Below are 21,640 nucleotides of genomic sequence, written 5' to 3'. Positions count from 1 at the left end.
TGTGGTAATGGGATGAATGAGCCAGGAGGAAGTCTATCAAGGAAACAGCAGAGATGATCATTAAAAGTCAGGCCTGCCAGGATGGAGAAAGAAATAGACTATAGGAAAAAGCATCTCGGCCAAACAGGAATGGAGAGGCTACAAACTGACTGGGCTTTCTTTTGTTACTCAGATTCCAGCTTGGGAATGAGAAAAGATCCCTTTATACTATCAGGCTCTAACGCTGTGGCAAAAAGAGGCCAGCTCCTAGAGAGTCTTCTGGTAGGGGACTGATGCAATTACCCAACTCATCTGAAATACAGGAAAGCAACTTGAGGGTCACAAATCAGCACTGCCAGAAGAACCCAGTGACTAGACTGGTGCAGGTTAACAAGCCTGGAAATTACACTTGGAAAGAGAGGATGAAGAAATATCCTGGGGATGAGGAGAAGTAGAGATGAAAATCCATCTCCTGTGTTACAAGAGCCTACAGAGAAATTAGATCAGTTCAAGAAGGATACTGCAACTTCTTCCACCTTTGATGGTTACATGGTTATGTTAGTCAGGTAGGAAAGTTTCTTCACTGTCTGGCTGACTGAAGAGTCCCTGGACTTAGACTGGTTAGCCCTGTGATACCTGATGGTACCTGGTCCTAGAGGCTCTCACATGCCTTGGAGCAGTGACACAAGGTGTCAGCTCCTCACACACAGAAACACAAGCAGCATGTCCCAAACGGGTGGTCCAAAGCATAGAGAGTCAGGTGAAACCCACAGAGCTTGCAAACCAGTCCTTCTCTGCCAATGCCAGCTGCATGGCTGCCAGCTCTGCAGGGCTGTCTGCAGCACCAGCCACTGCTGTCTCTCAAATGCACAGCTTTCTTCCCATGCTGAGCCCCTCTCACTTTGCTCACCCCACTTTGCTCCCTCTGGAAACTCAGGAATTAACAAGGGCTTCAATGGCAAATGGGAATAAAGAATACCTCAGTACTTTGTTCTCTGCAACAACTCTCTGTAATAAGCCCCACACCCACATATTCACCCTGTGTCCATGGTCCATGCAAACGTTCTCCTTTGACTGCTTCCCCTCCCAGCCCTCCAAACATTCTGAAGCAGGTCAGCAGCTCTATTGGTTATGTCACCCATGGCCACAGTGCCTGCACAGCAGTGGGCTGAGGGGCACTGTGCAAAAGGAACTAGGAAAAGACCAAGGTTGTCTTTCACAACAGGACCTAAAAGATGACTAAGCCTCAGCCCCACTGACTTTCCCAGAGTTAGAACTCAGAAATAAAGCCCCAAAGCAGTGTTTGCTGCCTAGAGGAACTGGAAGCTCTAGGTGTGATTTAACTCACCTTACTTTAGACTTTGATAGCTCCCTTCTGTGCATCTGGGCTCCCTTGACAGGCAACAGAGAAAAAGGCACCTCCACATTCAGTTTGCTGGCCAGACACTTGACGTGGCCAGACCATGACAGATACTTCTCTTCACTGACTACCAAGAGAAACCCTGTGGGGTGAAACCAGTGCTATCTCTAGTCCAGTTTTTTGTCTCAGTGTATTACAGTGAAGCAGATTTTGGAACTGGTAGAAGAGTACAAGCACGGATCAAGAACAACAATTTTTGGTATGTGACAAAATGGAGAGGCCCCCAGCGCTACATGGAAAGAGGTCTACTTGTGATGGAGATCCACAGAGGCAAGGGAGTTAGACTCACCAGCACAGTATGCTCTGCTTTGGCCAGCCTCTTACAGCAACTCTGCTTGAGCCTTGAAGCATCTCCTCAAGTTCTCACCTCAGCAGTGGCTCTTCTAATGCTAAGAACTACCGTCCATTTCTTACTGAATTCTAAAATTGGAACAGCGGTGCCAGGAAGTTCTTACTAAAGACCCTATCAGGATACCCTGCAGGTCAAGAGCTGGCACGATCTTCAAAGGTGAGTCAGGGAAAGGGATTGAGAATCTCAGCAGAGCTGAGTCACTGGTGCACTCAGGTTATCAGAGGCACATGACTAAAGTTACTGTAGAGCAGTGGGGGCGTATATTCAGTCCCATCCCATTCCTGCTTACCTTGAAGAATATTACCTGCTGTGTTGTCAAAACTACCTAAAAGCTTCTAGGAAAACTGCTGGGTTCTAAAAATCCCAGGATGGTTGTTGCCGTTTTTATCTGCTTCCTATTTTCCTTATGTTTTAGAAGAGTACTAAGCATAGTTTTGGTGACTGAATACACAAAGTATTTATTATAAACCTATGCAGAGGTAATGCCTCTCTGAAGCCACCTAGATGTATATTGATGGAACCTGGACTTCAAAGTTTGAAAGAATGGACATGTATTTAGGTGTGGTAAGAACCACAAAATTCAAAATGAATGGGAGGAACCAAATTAAACAGATTCATAATCCATTAGATAAGGGAGAAAGTGTAGGGATGATACTGGATGTGCCATTCTTATGTCCAGAAAACAGATACCAAGTGCACTCAGCCCAGTGTGCAATTTGTGAGCAGTCCATCTGCTGGAAGCCTCCTCTTTGGAGGATTACCATCAACCTGCCAAAGGCAGCACATGCTCTCTGTCACAACTCAGCTCCAGCCACATTGCAAATGCTCAATTTATGCCTTGGAAAATAGTTGGGTGTGGAAGATAGAGTCATCAAGATGCCACTCACTGCTCCTAGAGATCCTGTTTCAAATGACAGGGGGTTGCCTGTCTGTTTTTAAACACAAAGATATTTTAGAGAAGGAAAAATCATTTTTTCATTCTATTTTTTCATTTGGATACCTCCAGTAGTGATATTTCTGGCAGCGGCTGGAGGCAGAATACTCTATAAATACAAAGCCATTAAATGGCACACAGCAGCAACCTGATCGGGGCTACCTTTTAATTTCCTGACATGAGCTGGCCACTAACCCAATTACCCAGGGTCCCCGGAGGAGCCCTCATCCTTCCCAGGAAACACAAAGCAAGAACCCAAGCATATTGCAGGGATATCAGCTGAGCTTTCACTGAAATCAAATATCTTTTTGTGAACCCATGGTCTGGAAGCAGGGATGGGGGCAGGAGGGAGAGGCTGCTGGAAACACTTTGCTCCATTGAGAGATTCTTTCACTTGAAAACAGAAATTAAACACTCTCCATTTGGTTACATTGCTGAAAAGGAGCTCTGCTGTTGATTCAGTTATCTGGATTTTACAGAAGATGAAAGCTAAGTTGTAAGTGGAAGTGGCTTGAAATCACCAGTGCTTGGAACCCCTTGCTCAGATACTAGATGTCTGCATCAAATTTACAACATCACACACCCAAGTCTGTCCAGGATGACAGATTTGATTCCCTGTGAAAAATTTATGACATCAGCAGCTGGTAGGATAAACCAAAGAGTTAGGAATAAACACCAGGCCAATTCCTGCCCTGAGAACAGGGTTTCCTAATCAGACAGGGTCTTGAAGAGGAGATGGATTTAAGAGATAGCTGCTACTGAAATTTGGAGATTATAGTCTCACCATCTCGGTAGCAGGGATCACCTCCAGTATCCACAGAGATGCAGGCACTTAGGTAACACAAGGGTTACCAGGTTATTGCAAGCTTCTGGGAGGCAGGGTGTTGACAAAGACACCAGAGAGAGGAAGGAAACAGGAACAATTAATGGGAAGATGAGCTGAATGAACTTTGTGGCTCTCTTCTGTAGACTTCTCTTGCCTGTTTCACTGCCTGGTGCTGCAGTGCCAGTATCCACACATTCCAGCAAGCTTTACTTCAGAAATAATGTTATATAGGAGACCAAGATCTTGGGAGATTTTTAGCAAAGAATTTGGGTTCTCTGTTGAATTTTAATGTTTTCTAGCATTTCTTATCTAAATGCAATAGAAGCAAAGGAACAAAGCCTGGGAAAGGAATGGTTGTACCTGGGCTTACTACAGCATAACAGTTTTGGGAAGAGAGTCATGCAGATAAGATAAATCACACATCTTTACTGGATAATTGCATAACTTTCTTGCTGTTAAAAAGCCTCCTTTTTCTGCATCCAGATCAAGACTACATATTCTTCTACCTTCCTTCCTACTATCTGTAGACTTCACCCTCATCACACAAGGCTGATTCTTGAGAGCCAGGAGGCTAGGCCTGAGGACAACTTACCTTCAAAAACATTCAGAGTGGGGTAAAACACCTCATACAGGGCAGGTTTCCTATCCCAGGAATCCTCACTCCTGATTTTAGCACATGCAGTGCATGTACTCCTGCAGACTCCTGTCTTCTACTTTCTGAGATAAGGTATACCTGGTCTATCACAGGACACATCCCCAGGGTCCTTTCAGTCTTTGCCCTCCTTCGTGGAAGCCAACCAGTGATGTCTGCAAGGAACTGGGCAGAAGCAACTCATACATCTCAGAAAGTTGTACTTGGAACTCAGTCATGGGTGGGACTCTGAGGAGACAAGTCTCAGCACTGGCAGGGAACAGAGGACAACTTCAGCAACATAATATACATTACTCCTACTAAGAAGGAAAACAAGACTCAAAGGCTGGGGGAATAATCAATGCCATTTCAATGCCTGGATGAGATTTTTTTACAGACATTTTCTTTGCTGTGTGATTTTCTGCTGTGATGTGACACAATTGCCTGTGCATGCACTTCATGAAAAGCATTTTGTGACCCAGCTTTGCTTCCTTTTCGGAACTGTTTATGCTCCATTTGGGTCTCTGCAGATGTGCCAGCACAGAACAAGGAACAACACAGCTTAAGAAACAACACAATTCTTTGAAGAAAAAGTTCTGCAGGGCTTCCACAAGAGAAAGGACCAAATACCTAGAGAATAGCCAGTCTGTTCTCTTTGGTGTGGTATGGTTTGATATGTCTCATACTGCCTCTCCTCCACTTGCCTGTCTGTCATTTCCTGCCAAAGATGAGTTCTGTAATGAGAGGCTTTGATGTTTCATTGCAATTCACCTGTTATCCCCATGCCTCTTCTGATGATCTCAGAACCTTTCTCTTTTATGGGCAGCACTGCATTTCTGCAACAAGGTTTTGGTAGCAGGAGACTGCAGGGGTGGTTTCTGTGAGAAGATGCCAGAAACTGCCCCTGTGTCCACTCCAGACAGCTCCAAAATGGACCCACCACTGCCCAAAGCTCTGCAGTGCTGGTGGTACCTCTGAGATAACACATACAAGAAAGGGCAAAAGAAGCTGAGAGAGAGGCATGAGAAAATACAGAAAAAACAGCCCTACAGATACCAAGGTCAGAGAAGAGGAGGTGCCCCAGGTTCTGGAGGACCTGGGGTGCCCCAGGTTCAGAGAGGCAGTAGAGGTGTGGAGGGCAAAGTTGTGACGTCATGCTTAACCAGCTAACCAATGTCCAAAATGAAACCTCTGTGCCCACATACACAAGCCTCATGTCATCTGAAATTACATGTGCCTCTTGAAGACAAACAAATTACTGTAGAACAGAAAGGTTATGGGTGGCTAGAGTGTGAATAGCAAGGGTATATTCTTCCTAAAACTGGCAAAGTATACTGAGTTTTTAAGAGTTATGAGCAGCCAAACTGCTGAAATTTCCCTGCCTATTATTCCAGAAATCCAGGAAGATCTAGATCTACTATGTAGAGCCCAGAGATGAAGAACTACACTTAGTCATTATAGGCACAGGACAGACAGTGACGAGAGCAAAGAGAGGCAATGGGGTGGACAAATTCTGGGATTCCCAGCTCTGAACAATGCCTCTCCACTGCAAGTTGCAGGGCACACTTTTCCTGCACTGGCCATCCCCCCATGCCAGACATATCATCTTCTCCATTTGGGGTGAGCAGTATCACTGGTAGCTCAGGTTTCCTGCATTTTTGCAGAGCAGAGGGCATGCAATTCTGCTGGACAAAGCTGTGAACATGCCCATCTCCACTGCCTGCAGACTGGTGGTTCAGCAAGGCAAAGAGCAGCAGAGCACAGATTTTCTAGGGACAGCGTGTCCCTACATGAACACTGGGATTGGAGTCTTCTGGAATGCCGGACTTCAGATTCAGCAGGTTCCTATATGAGCCTGCTAGGGCTAATTAATGCTCCCTGGGGGCACACTCCAGATGGAAGGGGAAAGTAAGAGACAGGCAGCCAGACAGGCCAACACTTCAGACATCTGAGCCAGTTGGGCTCCACGGGCAGAGCTTTCTGCTTGCCACTTTTCCCAGTGAGTCTTGCCTGCTCTGCAGCATCACGCCAGGAGAACCTGAGACAGCAAAGCTCTGGTGTCCGTGCAGTTCCCTTGTTGCAATACATTGATCAGAGCTCTCTTAAAGAAAGTGGCCTGGATATCTGAGACACCTATTGATTGCTCCATTGGCTCTCTTCCTGCCCTGATCCTCATTCACTCGGCATTGCCTGAATAACCTGCACATTTATGTTAGGGCCAGTTTCCCCGGATCTTAAAGGGCTACATTCACAGATATTGCCTAGCTGCAGCTTATGTAGGGAGATGTCTGGTGACCCTTATATGCAGTCCCCCAAGGGGAGGATCCAAGTCTCTCGGCAGCATCAAGCTGAGCATTTCAAGTGTAAAGCCGACCTTGAAGTTGTGGTTATTTGTGCTGATGCCGTCTGCTTGAAGAACAAGGTTAACGCCACATGCCCAGCAGGCAGGAGGTAGCATGTACCTCATGTATGGCAATAATAATCAGGAAAATGAGAAGAAATCATGAAGCCCTTAACTAGTTACTAATGGAATATCATATTTTTCTTGAGCAAAAGGGTAGATTCTTTACCCAGAAACATCCCCACTAACTTACAAGCCCAGTGGCTTGCTCAAGGTCATCAAGGAGAAAACTGTGTGGAGAAGAACTGACTTCTGGATCTTGCCTTTAACCAAAAGACTGCTTTTCTCCAAATTTTTGATAATCAAGCAGGACAAAGAACATGGCTTAGGAATCTTCTGCCATGCATAAACCCAGGGATGATGAGAGAGATGTACCAAGGCAAAGTAGGAAGGGGAGCTATTAAAAGGAAAAATAATCACAGCCCAAATATCAAGAGACATCTTGTCCTAATGAGAGTTTGGAGACTGCAGAATAGGCTCTCTGGGGAAACCAAGACATCAGGGATTTTTAAAAACAGTTAAACTACCAAAATGGTACAGTTGGGAACACTCGTGCCTTGGCAGAGAAAAGGGATGGATGAGCTAATAGGATGACAGATCAGAGATGGAAAAGACCAATGAACCTTTTCTAATCTGAAGTCCCTTGTCAATTCTGCATTTTGAGCAATACAAACAACAATGGATTTGTTCTTTCTAGAAACTAGTGGCTCTGTGGAGACCAAATAGTGTAACACCATTTTTCTCCCTTCTTGGATTTGGCTTTTAAAGATATGTATTGATTGAATTCTGTATACTAATACTCTGTGCTTCCACCAAGCTTCACATAAAGTTAACTAATTGGTCCTCACAATTCTTTTGCAAGGCAAAGCATTATAACCCTTATTTCTCAGCCTGGGATACTGAGCAAAAGAAAGAAAAAAAGATGCCTGTCCAATATCACTTGACCACTTTCTGTTATGACACAGTACCCCTATTTTCAGATTGCTAGGGTAGCCTCCTCTGCTCTTGCTGATAATATCATGTGCTCTTGTATCCCACTGCTATCAATAAATCTTTATGCTGTATTTTCCACAGCTTTAAATATTATGGGCAGGATCACAGATAGACTAACATCAATAGCAAACCACCCTTCCCCAGTGACTTTAATGATGCTTGATCAATCCCTATATAAATAACTAAATACACTTCAGCACAAAAAGAGCCATAGAGTCAAATTTCAGTTTGCCATGAGTAGTATCCCACAGGGTCTGGGAGTTCAGGCACAGCATGGTGTGAGTGAATTTACACTGCTTTCCAGACTAACTCTGGTCTGGATGGAGTTAACTGTTTTCACAGAACTTGGAGGCTAAGACATAAAACCCTTCACAGGACCCTGCTCTGAACAGTGCTGAACTCCCAGAAGCAGAGATGCCCTGACCACACAGTCAGCACAGCAGCACTGGCTCCTGTGACTGTTTCCCCAGCTGCCAGCTCCAAAAGGCACGACTGCTCAGAAGCAGGACAGCACAGACACTGGCAGCCAGCAAGCCTGAACTTGTGCTGCTGCTCTGCAGAATGACTGGAGACACTACAGGCATTTAAGGTTGTTTTATGGGATTCATATGAATAGGCTGCAGTGCATGAACAACCTGCACTGAAGCCAGTGTCACCAGTGTATATTTGTTTTAGTGGGTAAGAGCATACATCCCCTCTCTGAACTACCACATGAAGAGAAGCAGGTTTCCAGTGGTCTCTAACTACAAAGTAGGTGCCTCCCTCCCAGTAGGAGATCAAGACCACCTCTACACCTAGGTCAGGAAGGGCCAAATTACAGAAGTTTGCATCTCCTCCCCTTGGTAACTGGTATGCTGTAGAAGGAAGATATTTAACCACAGAAACTACACATCCATCAAAGAAAAAAACAGATTTAATGTCTCATCTACATTTTTAACAACACTGGCTGCCATCAACCTGCATCTCAAGAAATGAGAGAGCTCTAGTGAGAAGCAATACACACTCAACTGACATTGCACAATTTATTACCAGCTGCTGTGATGTCATGACCTGGAAGAAAGTTGTATGCTGGCATCTTGGATCCAGCATACAGGACTCGTGCATAACCACAGCCAGCAGCTGTTTCTTGTGGTTAAGCTGAGAGGACCTCACTCCACTGGTATAGCCATGCAGAGTGTTATGTGCAGTGCTCCTTCTTCCTTCCCCTCCTCCCCTCACTGCCTTTCCCAGAGGGACCCAAGGGAAACAAACCTTTAAAGTCAATCCATAAGAATGTGTTTAATTGCCACTGAATTCCCTGTGGTTCCTCATGAATGGACAAGGATTGAAAAGGGGGGTGTGGGAGGAAAAACAGTACAGGAGAGAAGCTGAACACTGCTTAAAGAGCACTGAACAGATCAATATGCTGAGCAAAACACAGGCTGAGTATGCAGGGCAGGGGACCCACAGCTCCAAGACAAACCTATGCTACCAACCATCTTCAGAAAGTCTCCTGAGTGGCAATAAAGGCATATTGCACACTGTGCCACAGCTCTGCATTAACTCCATCCTTCCCTTATGATGAGCTGCCAACTCAGTCATGATCATGAAAGAGCCTCTCCTCCTCAACACCGAAAAATTACTAGGGTGCAAGAAGAGAAACACCCTCCAGCCCAGCATTCCTTTGGGAAAGGGAAGTCTGGAACCACCAGTTTCCAGTTATTTGTCAAATTTGCAAGTGCTAGAAATAATATCTGAGCATGAGAGCACTGACTAGAACCGTTCTCCTCTCTGGACTGACCTCTTGGTCGCTGCTCATCCTGACTCTGACAAAGCCTGTAGAAAGATACATTCAGGAACACAAAGGGGGCAAGCATGTAGCTAGCCTGGGAGATTCTGCAAGGTCTGGAATCCCAGGCATTCTTGGCACAGAGAAAAACTCTCATCTGACTCTGTCTTACCTTCTTTTAGCATCCCCACTTTGAGGCATTTCATGAAGCGACAGGCCTGACAGGACTTGCGCCTCCGTTTCGTGATCTCACACTCATTGGTGGCCGGGCAGCTGTATTCAATATTCCCTGTAATCAAACACAGAGATGGTCACCCAGGAATCATGTTCTCCCCGTGGATCCAGGGACAGGCTGCAGTGCCCAGATATTCCCACCACCATCAGTCTGTAAATGCTGCATGTTTGCTCATTCACTTACACATCCTCTGAGACTTTACCCTGCTGACCTAGCCAAGGGGATGACTGCAGTGCTGGGCTTTCAGGTATGTGTCTTCCAGGCATGTTGTCATCCCTTGTGCTGCACCCCTTGCAACTTGGCCTGTTCCCTGAAGTCCAGGGATAAGAGTGGGAGCAGTTCAGACATTACTAGTATTTCCTTTGCTGACAGTCTTGCTCCATGTCTGTGGGGTAGATGTCATCTGCCCTTCTTTGTCCTGCTTGGGGAACCAGGGAGCTTACAAGACTTGCAATTTCCCCCTAATTCCACCCCATTCCTCTCACTACTACTCATCTGCCCCCAAACGCAGTTTGTCAGCAAGAGCAGAGCGTGCTGCACAAGTTGCTTCCATTCAGGCTATATTTCGTCATTGTGCAGCATCTGAATTTCAATAGCCAGCCATGTATCAACATTCTCAAAGAGCTGGAAATTGAAATTCAAGATAGATCTCAAGGTAATAAACAAATTCCTGTTCTAGACACAGAACATTACAGACCCGTGAGCATGGTGATCTGATCTCATGATCATATACTTGCTGTGCCCCACACAGGAAGGAACAGAACCAGAACAAACCTGGAAAAAACTCAGACACAGTCTCACTTTGGGAGGTTTTGCCTTTGTTAGAATGCCAACCTTTCTCACCAAAGCCAGGATCAGAGCTCTGGAGAGATGCAAGATTTTTATTTTATTTTTTGTTTGTTTTGTGGTCCAAAAGCTGAAAATTTGCCCCCTAACACAGAGACACCACAGTAAGGGCACTGAGCCTTTATAGCAGTGGCAGACAGTGACAGCTCTCATTTGGAAGCTGAAGGTCCCTCTGCAGTGTCAAGCAGATCCCCAAGCTTCTGCATGACTCTACTCCCTGGATCCTTTGACAAGCATGGTACTGGGAAGAGCCTACAAAACCTACATCATGACTAAATGGGAGAGGGTCAGAGGACATGAAGGTGCTAGTTGCCAAACACACACTGTGTGCAGCCTGAACAAGCAGTTCTCTAACACACATCTGTACTGGGATCATGATTGCTAAAGAAGAGGCTAAGCATTGGGAGTTTTATATCAGGCCCAAAATCACATTGTGCACAGCAGAGATTGAGAGCCACAGCTGGGCACAATCCCTGCCATTACTGCAGAAAGCAGGGGCATCACCAGGGAAGGCACAATCAGCATTACACAAGCAGAACTCAACCAGAAAAAACTGTCATTTCCAAAAGTTTACCAGAGTTCTCAGATTTTTTCTTTTCCTTTTTTTCTTTTCTTTTCTTTTTTTTTTTTTTTTTTTTTTTTTTTTTTTTTTTTTTTTTTTTTTTTTTTTTTTTTGGTGTCTCAATTTCTTTTATGGGTCCTGGGGCTGGCTGCCAGCACAGTGAGTTGCTCACAGCTCCCTGTAATTTCTGTAAGTGCCCTGTGATAAAGTGATGAGATTAACTCATCGAAATTCCAACAGCCTCCCAGTGGCTGGCAGTCACACCACCAGCCCAGCTGCCAGCACAGGGGCCTCAGAGAGAGCTTCCCTTCACTGCAGCAGCTGGGGATGCTGCAAGGTCCTGCAGAAGACTATCAGCACACAAAGGTGTACACAGACATGCACAACTCTGTATGCAACAACAGAATGTGAGTCAAGTCTCTATGTGTCATAAACCATAGATTATGTGCCCCAGAAGGAAGGTGCAAAGAAGGGACAATTAAATAGACAAGGCCTTGCTTTCAGCTGTTGCTTATTAGAGGGATTTTCTTTACTTAGAAAATATTTACATTTGATCTGAAAAAAATGGTAGAACCTCACTGATGCCATGGCACAAGATTTACCTAAAAAATGGCCTCAAAAATCAAGTGGTAGGTGAACAGATCAGAGTCTGGATTTCTTCTAAGCCTTCATATATTGCCTTGGAGGGCAAATCACTCCCTCTTCATGTCCATGCTCATCTGAAAAATGAAATGAACACTAAACCTACCTTCTGGAGAGACTGAGAGTCTTTATTCATTAAGGTGTAACTGTACTTTAAAGTCTTTAGATGAGAGATGCTACAAAACAGCAAAGGACTATTAAAGTGATAGAACATGTTTTTTTTTTATGCTGGAGAACTGCAAAAGTACCCTATTTTCTGCAAAATTAGACCTCTGACTATTAAATAGCTTGGAACATAATTTCTATTGCACATATAATAGGAGCACCTCAAAATTGCGCACCAAAATTCGGTCATTCAAGAGACCCTGTATTCACCCTACCTCTCTGGAACAGGATGGACTTGGAAGACAAGAATGCCTCCCTGAGCTTGGGGAGCATAGTAAAGTCCCACCCATCTCCTGCTTAAATTAGGGACAGGGTCCTCAGGGGAACTGAGCTTGAAATCAGTACAGCACTGAGGACACAAGCTACTCCCTGCTTCCTGATTCTACCTTTCTAGAAATCCTTTCTGCAAGGAAACTCATGAAAGACTAGATAAAAATAACCAAGAAATTCCTTAAATAATTTTCAGCTTCTGATTGCTAAAAAGCCCATCTTGCTTTTTCTCGTTTCTTCTTCATTGCCATTCACTTCAATTAGTCTTTCTAACTGAGGTATCATAGCTCAAGTCCTGGTGTGAGGAGAGGTACTTTGTGAAAATCAGATGAAAATCTCTCCATGATCTGCATAAGGTAAGAAAGGATATTTTTTAAGCCTCAGCTTTCAAAGGAAAGGATTCAAATGATGCTAGGTGGAAAATGGAATACATATAGGTGTATCACCAGAACTGCTTGACTCCTTAGGGTGGCACACCTGACTCCTGTTCAAAAAAGAGGGCTTGGACATTTCACAAAACCTCACTCAAATCAGCCTCCTGCTTGTACAAGCATGCAGGACAGGGGTTTGGGGGCTCCCTACTGGCAGCAAGTTTGTCTATGAGGTTTCAGACATAGAAATATTTTAAAGAACTTCCACAGAAAAGGTCCTTCTGCACAGAGCTTGCTGTACAAATGTACTGAGGCAAACAGAAAACACTAGACTAATAGAGCTGAGGTTGCACTGAAGATGTTTTTTCTTAAATTCAAGTGATAGATCTGTGAATAATAATCAGCTGTCAAGCACTAGATCATGAAATACTGCACTTTCCCTGGGTAAGCTTTAGAAATTTTTTTGAAAGCTGTGAACTCCCACCTGAAATGTAGCAGGCACTTTTCTGAGAAGGACAGAAGGACAGGACAGTGCCTGGCTGATGTGGCTGCTACTGCAGGGATATAAAACCTCCTTTGTGCATTTGGATTGTAACGCTCTTCTGCTCAGTAAAAACTCTGTCAACTGCTCCTCTTCCTGGGAGCCACTCTAAGCACCACAACAACAACCAGAAAGCCCTAGAAGACTTTATTACAAGCCTGTTATAAACCCGTACAAGTCTTCTGAGCTGCATTATCCACCTCTCAAGCTCCTTATTGGTGTAAAGGCATCCCAACACAGCAGTTCTGCTGCTACACTCACTGAGTTCGAAGCTTGCAAGACTCAAGCTGGAAATCCACAGGCGCAGGCACCTTGCCTAACACACAACTTTCCTATCCAGAAGATGATGGTAAATGTGTCTCTTTTCTTGGAATCTCCAATGTTTTGTTGAGCTTTAAGCTTTTTTTTAAAAATAATAATGGGTCATTTTAGAAATAGCCTTTATTTTCATCATTTGAAGATGAAAAATAGATGCAAGGTAGTCATAGTCATGAGTATATTTAATAATAAAGGACTCGTATCATTACATAACATTGTTGTTTGTTAATACTCAAAGTAGGCAAAACCACCTACTAGTTGTGACAATTAATGAACAAATGACAATGACAATATATTTGACTGATAATGCTCTACCTGCTGAGCAAACTATTAAGAGAAGGAACAGACTTTGATTGAGAATTTCTATCCTGTAAAAAATCCAGTATTTGCCTTTGTCTAAATTTGGATGAAAGGATTAGGTAGGATTTCTGTGGAACAGAAATTAAAAAAGCTTTTATTTATAAACATCCCAAACTATCTTATATGTAACACACTCACTCCTTTACATTCAGCTAATATGAAATCTTTTGTTTCAAATCAGACCTCTCTTGAGTACCAATAGCAGGACATTTAAACACGTCTGAAATTCAGATCCTCTTCTATTTGCACTAGGTTGCACATTCCACAGTATTCATAGTCAGGTGAGGAAAATGCAAGCTGCCACTAGAATATAATCCCGTGAAACAGTACAGTGATAGGGAAACAGGTTAAAATTTTGTCAGACAGCCTAGCTGACTGAAAATGCTTCAGGCCAGTTTAGGTTTTCTGACTGCCTCAAAGTATGGTAAGTCCAATCCTGGGGTTCAAAATACTATGTTCAGAGGGAAAGACCTGCAGCCCAAAGTTCTCTCAACTCACCTCAGGTGTTCACTTTTCTATGTCAAGCATTGCCAACATTGCAAAGTGGAAATGACACACAGGTTTACGGGCCTCAATCCTTATTCTATGTAACACAAGGTAAGAAAGGACAGAAGTGTTGACACTCCCCCATAATCTGTGGGACAGGTTAAGGTGTGTTGGGTGATCCTGTCTTCCTGTCCTAGTTCAGGAAAACCAAACACTCCATTTCAGCTAGAAGGGAATAAATGGTTTGGATTTTCCTGCTTTCTTTTTTTTCTCCTATCATCAAAATTTTTCTTGGGAAAATCTGACTTGGTAAAAATTCCACTTTTCTTTGGAAAAAGCCTACTGACAGAAAACTCCCACACAGCAATACCAGTGACCTCAGAGACAATCAACCATGTCGATGCTGGCTCTCAGTCTATCATCATTTGAATGTCCCATCATTTGAAAAACAGCAGCCCTTGTGCTGTTCATGACACCCTGGCCTCACCTGGCCTCGTGAGAAAGTGAGCTGCAAGTAAGTCATATTGCTTAGAGGTCTGCAGCTTGGATGCCCATTCTTCCTGCTGCGGCTACAGCGGCAGAGGGAGTTCAAAGGCCATTGCAAGATGCTCCTACCTCAAGATATGCAGGTTTTATGTGAGCTAATGCAGCTAAAAAACCCTAATAGGCATGGGGTAATTTGTAGCAGGGGAGGGGGGGATAGTTGGAAGGGGGACTTCTTGTGAAGGTCTGCTTCATGATCAGGGGTATCTGGATAGGGCTGCAGTTGTTTAGGAACTCAGCACAGATTTAGACCCATTTTATGGCAGCATGCACATGTAAAGCCAGCAAAGTAAATACAGTCATAGTATTCATTAGTTTTTCACCTGTCAATACTCAAGCAAAGAGAAGTGAAGTGGCTTGTCCAAGACCACAAAAGCCTGATGATAAATTTACCTATTTAATCTCTTGAGCATCTGGGAAATCCTGGGGTTATTGCTCCATCTTGGTGCTCAAACCACTGAGTCAATGCCACTCCCACATTCTGAATCATGGCAAGATTTTGGTACTAGGATACTGGGAAAGCAATTATATAACATACACATCTGCATGCTTTCTGCAAAGGCTACATTGATGTTAGGCAGCCTGGATGAAGATGCTTTCACTTTGTTAAATGCTTAAAACAGCTACTGAATAGAGTTATGGGATAAACACCTTTTGGAAATGCTCTTGCCATTCATCTTCTCTTTTATGTGATACTCAAATCCTTTTCTCCTGCACACCTAGGGCTACAGTTGGATATCATGCCCACAGCAGCAGAGCTGTGGGAACAGTGTGTTTTTTTGACTCAACCAAACTCTGCAGACCTATTTGCTGCCTGCTTCCCTGCACTCAGCCTTCAGCTTCATAGCTGAAATTGCTCACCCTCAGGCACAGCACACTTGACTCTCACACTCTTAGGAATAAAAGCATTTTGGTACCTCAGTTGCCAGCCCAAGCTGATGACAGGGTGAGAGAAATTTTCACTTACTCCTTTCCCCCCGCCCCCACCCCTCCCCGTCTGCTGCATGTTAACAGGCAATCAATTGGGGAACCACAGAGAGAAAGAATATGGCTAGGGAAAGGAAGACGGAGGGAAGCACTCTCCCCTCTTGGGATTCAGTCAGCTGGCATATTACCTGGCTGATACAGGCTCCGTGTACTGCTACCATGCATCATTTTCTTTTGATTATCTCTGAAAACTCTTCAGAAGTTCCTATGTTTTTTTCTCCTTCTCAAGGACTCTTCTGCTCTGACACAGAGGTCCTCCAGTATCATTCCCATGAAGGGGTAATTAACTGGTCTCTTCCTGTATTAGGAGACCCCAGGACTTTGCTTCTGAGTGCTACCCTGTCCCTGCTTTAGCACCTGAATGTGCCTAAAAGAAACACTAGGAAGGGTTCCAAGGGCTGGAGAAGGGAAGGAGTCAGTGCTGACAGAAATGCAAGTAAAATTCACATTCAATCACAGAGATTCAGCAATGACAAATTACAGAAACCCTGCCAGGGAACAGGCCAATTCCCTAAGGACAGCCATGGCATAATAAAGAAAGGAATTATCAGTGAGGCAGAGTAATTATTTCCACAGCTGGATTTCCACATTAAGGAAAGATATCTAAAATCTATGAAAACAAGATAGATATAGTGACTTTTGTGGAGACCTGGGATAAACTGCACCCTGTACCATTCAAGAGTTGAACATCCCCAGCAACAGTGTAATCAGATCCATTCAATTAACAAAGTGAGTGGTCTTTCCACACTTGCATTTGTTTCATTTCACAGGAGGCAAGGAAAGTATTGATGTGGTGGACTAACCCCAGCCAACAGCCAAGTACATGCACAGCTGCCTGCTCACTGTAGACCTGCCTTCAGTCAGCACACCGTACTTGGGCAAACCCAATAGACTTCCCACTGAAAGATGAATGATCCTGTTCTTCTTCCAGCTAGTGGAGGAAATAAAGGGGGTATCTGTACATCCCAGCATGTTTGTTCACATGGGGTATGGGTATGTAAGTATACCCAAACATCCACGGATATTGGAGATTGTTTGGATGCACTCCTGCTTTTGATTATATTGTAGCTGCACATGTGCACATCTGCAAACACTTTTGGCAGTCAGGACACAGCCATACTCCTCATACCTGAATTGTACATGAAGGAGCAACTCACAGCAATTCATCTACATGTGCATGCATTGAGGTTTTCAAAATCTCCTGAGGAATTGCTCATCCTTAGTGAGACTGACAAAAAATTCATCTTCTTCACTGCCTATTTTTTTTATCTTCAAAGAATCTGCATCTTAATGAAAAAGGTTGGTAAAACTCGAAAAGAAGAAAAAGACTGACTCTCACAAAAGTTCTCTGTCCAGATTTGTGCTGAGGTTTGTATTAAGTTCATGGCTACATATCAGGACTGGTAGGACAAAGAATTTCTCTACTCTTGTAATGCTGGAGCTTTCACCTTAAGGTGCAGATATGTCTACATACATTCCATCTCTTGACAGAGGCACCTACCCTTCAAATGGGCCTTAAAACACAATTAGAACGCAAAGCATTTCCTTTCCAGGCCTTACTCCACTAGATGCCACATTCTCATAGTATCAGTGCCACTAGCAGAGGCAGGAAGATCCTCTAGTCCAGATACCCAGATCTGGTAGCCAATCAGGCAAGGAACTTGGCAAAGGTTCCTATCATCACATAGCCTAACTCCATGTCCACATTGGTTTGGAAGGACCAGAACTGAGCAAGAAGAAAGAAGCAGCATACAAAAGGATGGAGAGTTAGGTGCATTAAATACATTCTCCCTTTCCCCCCTTTATATGACACTGCAGTCTCAGTAATGTCTGGGGCCATGTCCCTTTATCTCTATGGAGTGAATGCCTCAGTTTCCATTCCTTCCCACCATACCTTGAATAGTCCTCTTGAAGAAGGCTTTGCATGCCTCACAGGAAGCCACGCCGTAGTGGTACCCAGAAGCAATGTCCCCACACACCAGGCACAGCCGCTTGGGGATTGCGTTGAGCATGTACTCGCACTTGGTGGGTGAGTCCTCCATGATGGCGCTGGCGCAGTCGTCGTAACGCTTCCGGCAGGACCCGCCGCCGATCCCCGTGCCATTGAACATGGGTGGCGAGTCTAGGCCATTGGGGTGGCCGCCCATGGCGATGCCGTAGCCACCGCTAGCGTCGGAGGAGCCGCTTGGGCTGTGGTGGCTGATGGCGTCGATGCCAGAAGATGGGCTGGAGGGCTCGGTCTTGATGAAGGACCCACAGCTGGAGGAGAGGTGCCGCTCCTCCGTGGCCATTCTGCCGAGCAGCCTGCAGGGAGAGAGCAAAGGCACTCAGCAATCGCCTTTATGGAAAGAACTTTACCAGCTTTTCAAGCTCTTCATATTTATTTTAGTCACAGATAGTCTTATTCTTTATAAAAGTGTTCAGTCTTTTCTTGGAAGACTGCTAAATTTTATGATATTTATAGCAATGAGTTTCAGGGATTACTTGCGCGGTGTATGAACAAACAAATCCCATTTTTATTTGCCTATAATGTATTTTCAGCCTGTCAGACTCCCTGAACATTTCCCAACTCTCCTTCTCAGGAAATGTAGTTTTGCCATGTTCTCCTCGTTCAGCTCTTCATTATCTATATGATGGCTCTTCATGCAGGAGTTTTTGCAGATCTCTTATCTGCTTCATCATCCATCTCAGAACTTCCTCTAGTCTGGCTATTTCTGTTCAGTCCAGAACAAAGTTCAATGAGCCAGCTCCTCAGCAGCACGAAACTGGCACCGCTCCATCACTTCTCCAGCTGAAGGTCTGGACAGTAGTCAAGAAAAAGGCACGCCATCAATTACCTAGTGATGTTACAATATTTTCTATGTTATTTTCAGTCTACATATTATGTAATTCCTTCCACTGTTTGCTTTTTTTACCCTCTTTAAATGAAAATCGAAATTGCTACCATTTCTTCAACAAATACTACCAGGAAGTTACTTACTGCAACACTCGATCTTATTCCTGAGTTGCTACAGTTAATTTAGAATCCATTAAGATGTATGAAAAAATCAAATTAATCCTTCTGGTGTGCAATGTTTTGCAATTGTCAACAGTGCATTTCATCTGCCACTATGCTGTGCAGTCCAGACACCCAGCTTTACTAGGATCCTCTGGAGCTCTTCAGTCTTCCTTGGTAATTTGATTTCATCTGCAGTCTCATTGTTCACCCACTTCCCAGATCATTAATACATGGATCAAACACACAATACTGATCTTTGTGGGTGATGCATGTTAACCTTTATCATGCTGAAAATTGACTTCTCTTTTCTGAGTTGGGTACGTCTAGCCCTTCTTTTTGTCTCTGACACCTTTTAATTGATAATAGTATTAACCTGAGAGGTTAAATTTTCCCTTCAGCAAGCCAATTTGTCAAGGGCTTTAAGAGAAACTAAACATGCATTTTCCTGATGACACGGCCAAAGAATTCTGAGTGACTGGAGATGCTTGACTTTTCTTCTTATAAGCTCTGCTTGTTTAAAGTTACCACACCATGGTCATGTGGGTAATTTCTATTTCTATTTCAGTTTCAGCCTATTTACCTGGTATTTGTGGCAACTCCTTCTGCCAAGAGATCAAATCCATCAGGGGACAGGACAAAACATTCTGTGACTCAGCAAGGCTGGAGTGCACACTTTTAAATATCACATCTGTGTGTCTGTTGATAGGAATATAGATGTTTGATATGCAGCAAATTCACAGTCCTGCATCCTTATGATCTCATTTGACCTAAGTATCTCCTAATTTTCCCTTCTCTGTTTCATCCTCAAAGTTTGACCTCATCTCCTATCTCTGGGATCGATCAGCCAAGTTTGTTTTTTGGCAAGACTGTTGACCTTGAGAATATGGGCAGGCATCTCACGTTCCTCAGCTGCTCTGCCTGGTGTTACTTGAGAGGAATCCAGGGTTTGGGCCCTCTCAGAGACAGTGTGATGAGTTGATAAATGCCCATGCTTTGCCCAGAGGGCCACAATGAACTAGAGGTCATGGAGCAGTTACAGAAATTGCTGCAGGCGCATTCATCTCTATTCCCACAGGGCACCTGGACATATTGCAGATCTTCTGGTGTAACGACAGCTGACTGTGTGAAGGAAGATGAAACTTTGCTAGCTGAGACTAGATCTTAGCATCTCACAGCAAAGCTGAAACCTGCTGTGCAGGCTCTGGAACCTCCCCATACCTGAGAACTGCATCTGTGGTAAAGAAATTAAGATCACTGGGCACAGCAACATGAGATAAAGGTTAAAATCGAAGGCAAAGCAACCATAAAGCACTGTTCTGCACTGTGGAACTCCATGGTAAGAGAAGCTGGAGTTGTAATTTTTAAGGCAGACAGAGGAAAACACTATGAAACAGGAATGACAAGGAGATGAGCTGTACTGGTAGGTTCCATCAGTGGAGCCCAAATCCCAACTTCTGTTTCTTAAATAGTCCAACATTCATGGATGACTTCAAGAGTGCTTACTGAGGTATTTTCCTTCAGTGGAGAAAGAACAAAAAATAAAAACAGAAAATAAAAAAAAAAAAAATTAAAAAAAAAAAAAAAAAAGGAAAAAAACCACAAAAACCTGAGGAAATAAGGAGTCTTCCTTCCCCAAGGCATGCAAACAGTGAGTGTTTGATGGTGAATCAGGAAACAAGCCCCCTACGTCCTTATAGATGAGGACCCTCCTGTTCCCTTCCAGCAGGCAGCAGTACATAGCGAGTTCTGGTTGGATGTGAACGCATGCTTGAGAGCAAAAGCCCTTAACACCAAGATAGATCAAAGATTACAGCTAAGGTGACTCCAGCCATTCCAGAGCATGTGCTTTTCTTTTCTGGCCTCTGACTTTCTGCAAGTCTCATGGAAACCCTGTGCTGATTTTTAAACAGTCAGAGTGTCCCCTGGCAATGAGATACAACATCTTGAACTTCAAGAAGAACAGCTAAATGTGTTTTGCAAAGAGTTCAAAGTGATGAACAGCCATTTTGCTTGGCTCTAGTTACCTTAATAGGAATGTAAAAGGAGAGAGACTTGATCCAACTCTCCTCTGTGCTGGCACAGGAAACTCCGTTACTATTTCTGTGCCCATGTAACAGGCTTAGAGGTTCTAAACATTTCGTTCTTTTCACCTTTCCTCATCATAGGTCATTCCTTCTAATCCCTTTAGCATCTTTGTGGTCCTTCACTGGATTTGTTCCAACTTCCCTGGATCTCTGTTGCAGCAAGGTGCCCTGAACTGCACAGTGCAATGCTGCAGCACTACAGGGGAGAGTCACTCTGGAAAGCACACAGCCAGGAAGACATATGGACCAACTGAACAGTAGCTTTGCCAGACATCAGGTTGCACATCAGCTCACAAAATTTGATAGCCTGTCTCATTGGGACCTCTCTGAACATAAGCTGCTTTTGCCACTGTGCTCTGCACAACATGAAATTTGGAGATTCTCCTTGTTCCAAAGTAGATCCAGTATCATCTTTGAACTGGACAGTGCTAATTATTGCTTGTTTTACCAAAGCCTGCTCTCAATCCTCATTTTTTCAGCCTAGCTCTTTTCTATGCTGATTTTTTTTTAGTATCTTTTGGTTCTGTCAACTGTAAATTTGAGAGTGATCACTTTTAGGTTACTTCCAGGTCACTGATGAGTATTTACAGTCAAAACACTGTTCTTTTGGACACCATCTTTGCAGAAGGATAAAGAATATCTCTAACCCTTCTGTTTACACTGTCATTTAATCCATGATTCATTTCACAGGATTTGTATCAAAACCAATTTGATCTAATTTCCCTAATAAGATTTTGCACAGCTTTGTGTCAAAAGCCCATGCATGATCCAGAGTCAGTCTATTCACTGTATTCCTTTTGCCCACTAATTATCTAATTGCATCAAGAAAGGTTATTGTCTGCTGTACTCCTCTTTGATAAACCCACTGCTGTTTATCACTAACAATGCTGTTAGCCTTTATGTGCTTGTAACTGCCCTCAGACAAGTG

General features: G+C 43.9%; 1 protein-coding gene across 2 annotated transcripts in view; it reads right to left on the bottom strand.

The window, feature by feature from the left end:
- ESRRB (estrogen related receptor beta) overlaps nucleotides 1-21,640 on the bottom strand; it is a 132,405-nt gene that overhangs the window by 22,347 nt on the left and 88,418 nt on the right. For both annotated transcript variants that reach the window (XM_015631934.3, XM_015631933.1), the window contains exons 2-3: nucleotides 17,525-17,934; nucleotides 9,477-9,593 (exon numbers count right to left, since the gene is read on the bottom strand). In XM_015631934.3, coding sequence (XP_015487420.1) covers nucleotides 9,477-9,593; nucleotides 17,525-17,934 — 527 coding nt within the window. The remainder of the gene's footprint in view (nucleotides 1-9,476; nucleotides 9,594-17,524; nucleotides 17,935-21,640) is intronic.

Source organism: Parus major, chromosome 5 (genome assembly GCF_001522545.3).
Source record: "Parus major isolate Abel chromosome 5, Parus_major1.1, whole genome shotgun sequence".
Taxonomy (NCBI): Eukaryota; Metazoa; Chordata; class Aves; order Passeriformes; family Paridae; genus Parus; species Parus major.
This window is presented reverse-complemented; position numbering and strand designations above follow the sequence as displayed.